This window comes from Vespula vulgaris, chromosome 5, assembly GCF_905475345.1.
Source record: "Vespula vulgaris chromosome 5, iyVesVulg1.1, whole genome shotgun sequence".
Classification (NCBI taxonomy): domain Eukaryota; kingdom Metazoa; phylum Arthropoda; class Insecta; order Hymenoptera; family Vespidae; genus Vespula; species Vespula vulgaris.
In genome coordinates, this window is record NC_066590.1 from 5,452,691 (window position 1) to 5,465,000 (window position 12,310).

General features: G+C 38.5%; 1 protein-coding gene across 36 annotated transcripts in view; it reads right to left on the reverse strand.

The window, feature by feature from the left end:
- Positions 1-12,310, reverse strand: part of LOC127064301 (voltage-dependent calcium channel type A subunit alpha-1) — a 116,477-nt gene that overhangs the window by 56,327 nt on the left and 47,840 nt on the right. For 31 of the 36 annotated variants that reach the window (XM_050995161.1, XM_050995162.1, XM_050995167.1 and 28 more), the window contains 2 exons: positions 3,371-3,488; positions 2,903-3,306 (listed from right to left, as the gene is read on the reverse strand). In XM_050995161.1, coding sequence (XP_050851118.1) covers positions 2,903-3,306; positions 3,371-3,488 — 522 coding nt within the window. Of the gene's footprint in view, positions 1-2,183; positions 2,285-2,902; positions 3,307-3,363; positions 3,489-12,310 lie in introns of all 36 variants that reach the window. The other 5 variants (XM_050995165.1, XM_050995164.1, XM_050995196.1 and 2 more) reach the window with 2 other exon arrangements.

The window sequence follows — 12,310 nt, forward strand, 5'->3', positions numbered from 1 at the left end:
TCCGGAGACCAAACTCCGAGAGCTTTGCACCTCCTTTCTTTGCCGATCGATTCCGGCGAATTAATTTCTTTTTCTTTTTTTTCTCTCTTTTTTTTTTATTCTTTTCTTTTCTTTTCTTTTCATTTCTACGGTATCCAAATATAATACCTATCTTGCTACGTGGTTAGACATTTTAATTTGGGAATATTAAATCGTTCGTACGTTCGTTCGTTCGTTCGTTCGTTCGTTCGTTCGTACGTTCGTTCGTTCGTACGTTCGTTCGTTCGTTCGTTCGTTCGTTCGTTCGTTCGTTCGTTCGTTCGTTCACTCGCTCGCTCGTATCTAAATCTATAATACTAAAAAGGAAATCCTATGGTTAATACTAAACAAAAAAATTAATGTTAACGTTATCATTGAAAAATATTATTCATCAAACTGTGAATCCTGAAAAAGATCCGCAACTCTTGAGCTTGTATCTAAAGTTGTTATACCACTCTCTAGAAAACTCGAACACGTTACGGCTCTAGAAACACGTACCTATTTACCAATGTATAGTCAACTATATTATTCAATAGCTTTGGCTAAGGATAGAGACTGCTAAATATAGACGCGACTTCGGGCCAATGTATCTGTTTTACTATGTGTATATGTTATTTCCCGTGCGTAATAATGGGCGTTTACTCGGCAAATACTTTCTTATATTTCACGCCTTTCCTCAAATATATAACCATAACCATAAGAACACATATTTCACGAGATCATCTTGTCACATATGTTTTAATAATAATGATAATAATAACAACAATACGCCGACCGTCTAAACTTATCGTAATTTTACCCAATTTATACGCCTTTGACGGACTACCATAGAAATATTTACCATGAAAATCGCCCACGTTTGGCCCGTGCGATCATCTACGTGTGCGTTACAATATAATACGTGTTAAACATTAAAAATAGCATCATCAATCTCTAGCATTAAGATCTCAGTCACTATGTTCTCTACCCTATGTAAATACGTATATTTAAGGAAAAAAGAATGAAGAAGAAAAAATAAAAAAAAAAAAAATAGATATAGAAAGAAAAGACACTCTGACTATCATCGTTCTCTAAAATATTCGATCAACGATATACACAATTATCACGTCAGTCCTGAATAAAAAGACGCAGCCCAGACGCAAACCATCAGTCCAAAAAGATAAATTTCAATCTATTGCACAGTAATTAAAAAAAAAAAAAACAAGAAGAAGTGAAAGGTCCTAAGATACGAAAAGTTATGCATCATCCTTTTTTTTCGTTCATGTTTTATATCATGTTTTATATCGTGTGTGTGAGTTTGCGTTCGTTGTTTCTTTGTGTATTTTCGTGTGTGAGTGCGATGAATAAGAAGAGATTGATAGAGAGAAAGAGAGAGAGAGAGAGAGAAAGAGAGAGAGAGAGAGAGAGAGAGAGAAAGAGAAAGAGACAGAAGGAAGTGCGAGTAGATATAAAAATAAATGATATAGAGTATATAGCAAATAACTGATAGAGTATTTCTAACGGCTAATAATTCATTGTTATCCTAATACGTATGTATGTGTATATACAGACTTGATTACTGAAAAATACACTTTGACACAGATCCGACAAAATACCTATTACATTATTCAATATATACCTAAATATCTTCGACCAACTCTTTATCTATAGCTTTCATCAACTGTTCTAAAACACCCATAGCCGCTAAATATTAATTAGTAAAACAGAGACGTGTAATTACGCAAACGGGAAACCAAGGGGAACGAACTAAAGCACAAATAAAATGGTTAGAAGTATTAGTTTAGCTTGCGTTATATATCTTCTGCTTGCACCTATCAGAAAACGTTGAATCAGTAATTCAAAGATAAGCGATAAAACTGATAGACATAGTCAATAATATGTACACACACACATATATATATATACATATATAAATCCGTGTATGTATATATATATATATGTATGTATATATGTATGTATAATATAGGTTAAACTATCGTATAAAATATAAATAGGGAACGTTAAATATAAAATGTTAAAAGCTAATCAGACTATAAAACGTACACAAACGCAAATGCCATGAACAAGGGTGGGGGGTTAGTATATAATAATCTGCTGCTTCACTGTATTCTTGTACTGTTTTGCTTTGTTATATCTGCTTTTTCACAGAACTGTGACTGACTCACTTGGAATTTTCGAAACCAGCTTTAGCGGTCTGAGGACCCTGAAGGAACGTAGCATACGCAGGTCGACGTCCACGTTAGTTTCGGCGAACACGGTCATCGACCTAATCCAAGGATCACTCTAGAATCTATCTGTCCAATCGGACAAACCGTACGGCATGGAGCTGTACGAGGAAAGAAGTTTTCAAAATATCGGAACTTGTATATATTGAAAATATACCGTAGAAACTTCTTTCCTCGGAATCAGTTTTCCTAACGTAAAAGGTAACGTTTAAAGTCAACGTATAATATAATCGATAGGAATCGGTAGCCTCTTTTCGCGATGAAATGACCACGGTAAAGTGCATTCCTCTCTATCGTCTTCTCTTCTCGAACTGTCCGCCTAACTCAAAGAGATATTATGAATTTCTTTCTCTCAAAAAAAGAGAAAGTAACAAAATGATAGATAAAGAAAAAAAGTATGAAACAGTCTTGGACGAAGAGATGAGAAGAAAAATAGAGAGATAGATATATAGATACAGAAAGAGAGAGAGAGAGAGAGAAAGAGAGAGAGAGAGAGAGAGAGAAAGAGAAAGAGATAGAGAGAGACAGACAGACAGACAGAGAAAAAATGAGAATGAAAATGAAAATGAAAAATGATCGAAAGAAAATGAGAATAAACGTGAAACGATTATAACGATTAAGAAAGAAATTTTTGCGGTTGAAGTAGACGATCTCCTCACCCGGTCACCACGACGAAGAAATCCATGATGTTCCAGATGTTACGTAGGTAGGAGCCGCGGTGGAGGACAAAGCCAAGGGCGAGGATCTTCAGGCTCGCCTCGACGCAGAAGATCCCGAGGAAATAGATCTCCGTAGCCTCGAGCTTCTGTGCGAGTATGGTCTTGTCTTGTTTGGGCAGGTGCTCCTCGAGGGCGAGGACCACGCAGTTGGCGATGATGGTGAGCAGGACGGCGTACTCAAAGGGCGGCCACTCGATAATGAAGCGGGTGTGCTTCCTTATACAGTTATCCTCCGAAAGGATGAACAGCGAGGTAGTGCCCTTCGATTTGGGCTGTGCTCCCCCGCCTCCACCCGCCCCTCCGCCCTGATCCCGGCCTGGCGCCATATCCACCGGACCAGTTACCTGTCAGAATATTCACCCTTCGGATTCCATTTTCTAATCTCGGTCGGAGACACTTGCCTCTTACCTCCCCTCCAAAGCTAGTCCAGTCACCGCGACCACTCAGTCCGGCCAACTTCTGCCTTCTCCTGTACTGACTCGCGTATCCAGGGTCCCTTTGTGCCGCCTCTTGCGCTGCTGCCAACCTGGAAGAAAAATTACGATGACGGTCATTAATTAATTTCAACTATTTTGTATATATATATGCATGTTCTTCGCCTCCATCATCGTATTTTCGTACGCCTTCATACTGTTATCGAGATTATCGGAGATTATGAGAGAGAGAGAGGGAAAGAGAGAGAGAGATGAGAGTATATTCGTGTTACTTTTTGGGAGTTCCAAATGGTATGCTGATAATATCCGTATAAACGCATACGTAATTCTGTTTATCGATAAAACGATAGATATCGTACGAACTAAGTATCTTTATCAATATATCCAGTGAGTTATGCCGCTGTTTCCATGACGGTTAGCTACGAGCTATTTCGTGAAAGAGCTCGTTAATGGCCGACAGGGTCGTATAATGTGGCACGAGGTTAATTAAGTGCATTAACCGAGACTTTTGCGATGAAGGTCCTCTGTGCGTGGCCTTTGCTTTACAGGAGAGAAAGAGAGAGAAAGAGAGCGCAATCAAGATACTCGGTAATGCAATAATTCACGACAAGGATCCTAACACTACATACTTCCATCTATGTAAACCTTATGCTTTAAAAAATCTTCTCTTTTAATTATTTCTTTTTTCTTTTTACCCACTTCTATCCAAGTCTTTTGTTTACGAATATTGTAATAAATAAATAAATAAAGAAATAAATAAAAGTATCTATAAGAACTCGTTCATTTCTTTATATCGTTCTAATTTTTCCCACGTATGTATATATATCGAGACGCGTTGAAAAATCATATATGTGGAACGTAACCTCGGTAATACGAGGTAGCGCGACTATCGTTCGTCAAACTCATAAAATTCAGTCAAGCGGTAAGCGTTTTCTCGAACGACGACAAATGGACTCTAACAGCGACATAAAGTTTGTTTAGCCGCATTGATGATGCACAACGCTCGAAAACGCTCAGTACTGGCATGTCGCCGAAGTTTTTTAGTATCCGCAGTGGCCTCAACGCGTAACTTGGCATACATTGTTTCAAGAAATGCATATACGTATTTTTCGAACGACCATTTAACGTTTCCTATACATTATGACCGAACACGAGAACGTACTTTCTATTTTTTTTCCTGAAAGGGAGAGCAAAGGAAAAAGAATATCTTTCGTGATATCATTACTAAGGCACTGATTGATATCCAACCTCGAAAGTTACTCATAATATCGCGATGATTCTAATTAACTTTAACGAAGTTAAAGAAATTCTTTTCGGCGCTGATTGGTCACGACAGCAACAGGTGAAACGGCAAGTGTGGATCGCAACACGTAAGAAATATAGCACTCTTTCCACGTTGCACTTTATATGCAACGCTGCATGCCAGTTTTGTATTCGTAATACCTACCTAATCACCCTGTATTTCGTATACATATATCTATACGTACTCAACACGTGCACGTTCTTTGCAAGACACGAATTACGATGCGCGAACGTATTAGTATACTTAGTATTCGATTGGAAAGAAACCGTCGGAAAATATTTTTCTCTTTTTCATAATATCGGTTGGATCTAACACGGACATGGGTACACGATCTAACGATTCTAACGAAAAGAGGACGAGGGTTATAGCGAAGATGATTGATAATGATTTATGCAGTCACCCCGTGCACCGCACGCTTTTTACCAGGACGCCCGCTCGAGTAATGGCTCGTCGCGAGAAGAGAATCGTGCCAAATCGCCATGTCGAGCGTTTATGTGTATGTGTATGTGTGTGTGTGTGTTTTTTTTATTAATGGTAATTAATACCATACATTTCCTACCGTGCCTTTCAACCATCCCTCTTCATCGCCGTTTATTTCTACCCCTCATCATCATCATCTCTTTCTCTCTTTCTCTATCTCTCTCTATCTGTATTTTCTTCTCTTTCGCTTTTTCATTCTGTCGAAGTAACCATGCTGGTCTGCTTGCTGTCGTTGAATATTCACAATTGAATTTTCCTAGCCGATGAAAGAAACGTCAAGCGCGTGGTTTTGATCGTGCGAGAAAGAGAACAAACGAGAGAAATAGAGAAAGAAAGATAGGAAAATAGATAGGTACAGAGAGAGAAAGAGAGAAAAGAACAAAATTGAAAGAAAAAAAGGAAGAATGAAAAAAATAGAAAATGAAAAATAAAAAAAAGAAAGAAAGAAAGAAGAAGAAGAAACTATAATATAGAGAACTAGTTGTCTCGAGATCGTCGAAACGATTCTTTTCAAATACTTTCTCATTCGTATCACGGAAAGAAACCGAAGGAATTTATAGAGTACGATGCTTTTGAAAGTAAAGAAGGGAATTCTTCGATGACAATGAAATGGCTGCTCGGTATGCGCTTCTATATTACTGTTCGCTCTTAAAATGAGTAAAAGTAAGAAGGATTGAATTTTTGCCAAGCGCCGATGTTTCTTCCTAATTTTTGATCTCGACGATGGAAAAGACGAAACATAATTTTACAAACGCGCATTGACGATAATAACGAAGGAACAAAACGAAAAGACCGTTCGGACATACGAAAAAAAAAGAAAAGAAAAGAAAAGAAAAAGAAAAAGAAAAAGAAAAAGAAAAAGAAAAAAAGAAAGAAAAAAGAAAAAAGAAAAAAAGAGAGAAAGAAGAAAAAAAAAAGAAAAAAAAAAGAAAAGAAAATGTTCGATGAAAGCGCAACGAAAGCGGCCGACTACCGATAGAAAATCTATATTAGTCCACGGCGTTTCTCATTAGGTTAATTACTACGCCATTAGATGCGAGCGCGTGCACGCGACGACGTACTATCGTACCTACTATATACCTACGGGTATGAATATACAACGTTTATGAAACGAGGCTTACAATTAGTACATATATATATGAATTATATATACGGACGATATTCCAATAATTAGTACGATGTATGTGTGTGTATGTATGTATATTCACATACACTAAACATTGATTTACAGTTTCGATCGATGAGAATATTCGAATACTTGAATTCCAGCTAGTCATCTTGCCAAAAATCAGCTTAAACCGCGATGCGAGACTATCGTTTACGGCGCCCGTCGGTCCAACCCCATTCGAGCGAGTATTCGAGACAACGTCGACAACGACAATGACAACGACAACCAAGACGAAGACGACGACGACGACGACGACGAGGACAACGACGGGGGTGGCGTCGAGTCGTTGCGGAGGATCGTAAGGACGTGGCGAATGGAGAGAAAGAGAGAGAGAGAGGAAGAAGGGAGTCCGGTGACGTCATGTCAGCGCCATTTTGCCGGGTGACGTCAACACGACGACGCTGCTACGTAACGCTAGCCTTGCCTCACCTTGTCTCTCTCTCTCTCTCTCTCTCTCTCTCTCCCTTTCTTTCTCGTTCTCCCTCTCTTTCCCTCTATCGCGCGTACGTAAGTACGTGTGCGTGTAAACGTGTGTGACCAATTTCTCCCAACTCGTGCGCGCGCACAGAAACACATATACACCTATACTAATATACCACATGAAACGTTGAAGTTCGACCAACGCTAGTTCCTGCGTATACGCACGAAAGCCGCAGAATATGTCGGTACCGTATATATATATGATGTATTTTAGTCGGTATGCGCGTGGGTGTACGTACACGTGTGTATATATGTGTATATATGTATATATATATATATATATATATATATATATATATATATATGTAAGTATAGTATACGTATGTATACATAGATATTGTGCAAATGTGGGCGTATACTATAGCTGCGTAAGCGGTTCACGCCTCTAATCGTGGGCAGTTATATATGTATTTAGATCGTAGTATTCAAGTACACAGTAAGTACATATTTATCGTAACTAATGTTTGGAGCAACGAATAAGTTTCGATTTTCTTTCTTTTCCCTTACTCCCTTCCCCTTTCTAACAACCCCGTCCCTTCGTCGTCATTGGATACTCACGATAGAGTCTTCGAACGATCATCCTCTTTACGGCGATCAAAGATTTGAAAAGATTCCTGGAATTTTCTCGCGTCACACACACACACACACACACAGAGAGAGAGAGAGAGAGAGAGAGAGAAAGAGAGAGAGAAAGGGACGAGGCTAACGGTAAAAGGGAAGGTACCGTGCAAGTTAAAGAGATCGTTCAAAATGCAAGTGGGACGTGCTCGACGAGATCGCAAGCTCGGCAATAAATTAGCTATTAAAAGGAAGTAACGGGGTGGCATTAAGCATCGATAGAAAGAGAACGTAAAAACGTTTTGAAACTTGTATTGCATTTATACGCAATACCTAGGTATACAGAAAAAAGAAAAAAAATAATAATAGAATAAATAAACTGGACGAAAGAAAAAACGAAAAAAAATAAGAAAAAAGAGAAGATGAAGTAGAAGAGAGATTCAAAGAGAGAAAATCGTATAGATACCATTAAAATGATTCTCTTTATTATCGATCCACCTAAAGGTATCTTGATTATTCGCCTATCTAAAGCAGGGTAGTACGAGCGACAATTAATAATAAGTGCTCGTCCGTTCGTCGCATTACACGCATATACGATAGAACGGTATCGATCGATCGGGATATTATTGACACCCGTAGAGACAGAGAACACGCGAGCCTACGAATTCTCGAGAGTTTGTGGGAACATGTTACCCGGGTACACATCTCTCGTCGTAAGAGAGATTCTTCGCTGGATCGATATCACGAATCAACGAGTACGAATGAATGACGTGATCCGTAAACGTGAACCGCCATTTGTCCTAAAAACTTTGTTATCTCTTTCTCTTTCTTTCTCTCTCTATATTATGACGTATACGTATCTATTAAATCTTATGATTATATGAGAAAAGCAATTTGATTTTAGTGATGATAATTATTGATAACGATGATAGCGTGTTTCTTTATTAATTTTGTATGAAAATATAAGACTAAGCTAATCGAGAAAATTTGCTAGAGAAAAGAAAAGAAAAGAAATATTGTACGACGTAGTATACACACACGTATACATGTATATGTATATAAATGTATATATACTTATATGACGATAATAGTCACCTATATGCTATGTCCAATGAAATTACCTTTCGGTCTATTTGCTCATGGAAAGCGTGGATTACGTCAGACGTACACGTGTACGAAAGGACGCGTACGCGCTTCTCTATCATCTACAACTCCTTCTCTATATATAAATGACGCGTATACACGTAATCGTACGCCGTACACTTCTGCTTTGAATATATATATATATATATATATATATATATATATATATATATTAGAGAGAGAGAGAGAGAGAGTGCATATACAGAGAATTGTGTAAAGCGAACAACGATGGCTTTACACGTACATACATATATACATATGTTGATAAGCTATAGATACGTAGTCTGTCGTAGAAAAATAATTAGACGGTCAGAAATGTCTGACTCACCTTTACGTAGTTGCTACTTGCTTTGCAAAAAAAAGAAAGAAGAGAGAGAGAGAGAGAGAAACAGCAATAACGACTGAGAAATTCATTCGACTCGGTGGTACTTGTTGCAAGATCAAAGTCAGGCCGCAAATCGCAAAAATAGAAAAGCGATTCTCCTCTATCTCTATATTTTTCTCTTTTTATCTGTATTTCTTTCTGTCGTTAATCCTCCCTTGTTTGTTCCAGTTAGAGAGGAACGGCTCTTGTAGACGTGATAATATGTAGGTCGTATTGTCCACAACGGAATAGTTATCATAAACTTGTACTTGCACGAACGAAGATGAAAAAGACAGAGAAAGAAAAAGAGAGAAAAAGAGAGAGAAAGAGAGGAAAGTAAGGAAAATTTTTTATCTTGTAAGTAGTAAAAACAGATCGTATTCAAACGACGAAGACGTCTGATTCGTCCCACGCTCACCCTACTTGCCGCACACGCGATTACTGAAGAGGTTGCAGTAACCAGTGCAGATGCATTCCCACTCGATTCATATCCACCCACAACTTCGGAATATTTTCTTACACGCAGTTCCTTATTTTCGCCGAAAAAAAATCAGTATAAAGTTATTAAAAGAGTGATTAACTTCCAACAATAAAGAACAGCTAACGACTTATTCCACGAACGATCATTGTTGACCGACCGTTCGCGTTCATCGTTAAAGCTACCATTTCGAAGAAGTGGCTTTCATTGATACGACACGACGATTACGTATTCTCCGAAATTCCTTGGAGAAATTGGGACAAGTGTGTTTCATACAACGCGAGATCGTTCGATATGCAAAACGATTTACGCTGACTCAATGGCCGAGCTCATTCACTCGACGAAATAATTTAACGAATCTTCGAAGTCGGTACTTTAGAAACAAATGAACGAAATAACGAGGGAGAGAAAGAAAAGTACTTCTTTATGTTGTATTTGTAATTTCATCAATTTAATTATACGAATAAAAAATCCATTAATCCAAAAATAAATGGTGTTAATTTATTCGACGACCTTTCCCTCGATTCCGATATGTCCATCCTACATAGCGAATCCTATGTCGTATTACTATTTGGCTCTTTATTACTTGGCTTAAGTAGTAAGAGTCGGCCAAAAATCGGACATATCTCACAAAGCCCGATCAATCATTCCTTACATACGAGTAAGTACTTAACATGTATCTTTTTATACGACCTTATATAACCGTTTCGCAACTAACATGCTCGAAATGTTATTATAGAGAGAGAGAGAGAGAGAGAGAGAGAGAGAGAGAGAGAGAGAAAGAGAGAGATAAATCGTTCGAACGGCCGGTTATAAGTAGAATCGTGCATTTCTATATAGACCATTAAAATGAAAATCCACTTCACGGAAAGAACTTAAGCTGCAAGAAGCAGACGGCCGGTCTACCCACCCACTAAACTCTCTACAAGATTTCAAAATCACTCGCGTGGCCTTTCACCTATTTCTGCATCCAACGAGATTTTATTAACTCGAATGTCTCGACGTTACAATCGTTTTTCATTCTTTTTTTTTTTCTTTCTTCTTTTATAAAGTTATAGATACTTACATACACAAATACATACATACGTAAGTTGACGTAATTCGAACTTAACGAATCCCGGAACCATCCGGAATGATTATTATAACCAATGTTAAAAGACATAACAACAAACTTGAAAAGTATCATAGCAACTTGGAATTTTACCGAAGAAACTTTACTATAACGCGTCACGAAAATCATCGGCTAATTTTACTAGACTTAGATCTACGTTCATGTATACGTATCTATATATGTACGTATGTAGATATATATATATACATATCCGTGAATATACGTGGATGCATACATAGTTACGCTTTGTATACTTTCGAGATCCTTGAACTATAACATTATAACCATCAGCAACCAGTAGCGCGGTGTGGTGCAAGCTCAACTTCGAGCGATTATTAGCCGTTGACAAAGTCGCCCGTCGTGAAAATACAATATTTCTTTCTTGGTACCTCGTACGATTTAGATGTAAAGCTAGAAAAAGAGGGGAATAGGAAGAAGGACAGAGAGAAAGAAAGAAACAGAGGGAGAGAGAAAGAGAGAAAGTAGGATTTTATATAGGGCGTACGTCGTTGGCCGCCTCCGTTTATAGATCGAAGCTCCGAAAAAGCCCCAGCAAAACTCGCGTAGCTCACCCTCTTCCTCTCTCTCTTCTTTTTCTTCTTATTTTCCTCCGCTCTCTCTCTCTCTCCAATCCCTTTCTCCCCCCGCACAACATATTCTCCGCGATCGTGTGTGTTTATCGTGCGCGACGAGAAGCTCATTTCCTTACGTCGCCCGGGGCTTAATAAATCAGAGAGGAGGCGCCCTTGTCAATAGTAAGGTCAGAGCCGAGGCGACTCGACGTCTCCAGCATTTGCCAAGTGGTACGACGAAGACGACGATGACAACGACGACGATGAGATAGCAAATAGAATAGACAGAGAGAAAGAGAGAGAGAGAGAGAGAGAGATATCAACTCGACAGTATCGTGCGCAACGTGCGCAAAATCGTATGAACGCAACGACGTAAGCACGTTTTCTTCCACTCTATCTATCTATCTTTCTTTCCTTTCCTTCTTTTTCTTTTCTTTTCGGTTCCACCCTCTTTGGAAACAGAAGAACTACCCTAAATTCAACACTCACGTTCTATTCCATTCGCAATCGTACTGCCGTTCGAAGACCCACCACTCTCACGTGTTTCATCGAAAATGAATTATTTACTCGGCCTCTCCTCGACTATCTCCCTTCTCTTGCCTCCTCCTCCCTTCCTCCTACTCAATACTCCTCCCCCTCGTGCATCTCTCGCACGTTATCTTTCCCCAAGCAAGCCATGCTCAGATACGCGCGAATACTCGCATGGTCTCTGAATAAAGTATCCATTTTAATATTCGAAAAGCTCGCAACGCGAAGTGGATATGTACATTCATATATGTATGTATGTATGCATGCACGTAAATATATATATGTATGTATGTATGTATGTATGTATTATATATATATATACACACCTATAATTTTAATAATTTCTTTTCACAGTACATAGATATCACATCGTGTCGTTGAACGCATGCGCGAGGGATACATACATATTCCTCGTGTGTCGCTGCCCCGACTAGATGAAACTCCCTCTCTTTCTCTCTCTCTCTCTCTCTCTCTCTTTTCTTTCTCTGTCATTATTATATTTCTCGAGATTTTCGTGTACCTTATTCTAAAGTAAACCGATATGAAAAAGGGAAGTGTCGAAGAACTGTTGCAAGTGCAACTGCTGTTTCTTCGATTGAAACAAAAATAAAATTGTTAGTTTTTCTTTCCTTACACATACATCTCTCTCTCCTTCTCTCTCTCTCTCTATCTCTTTTGTGTTAATTAAAACAATTACTCAAAACGAGATTAACTTTTATTTTTTTGCCT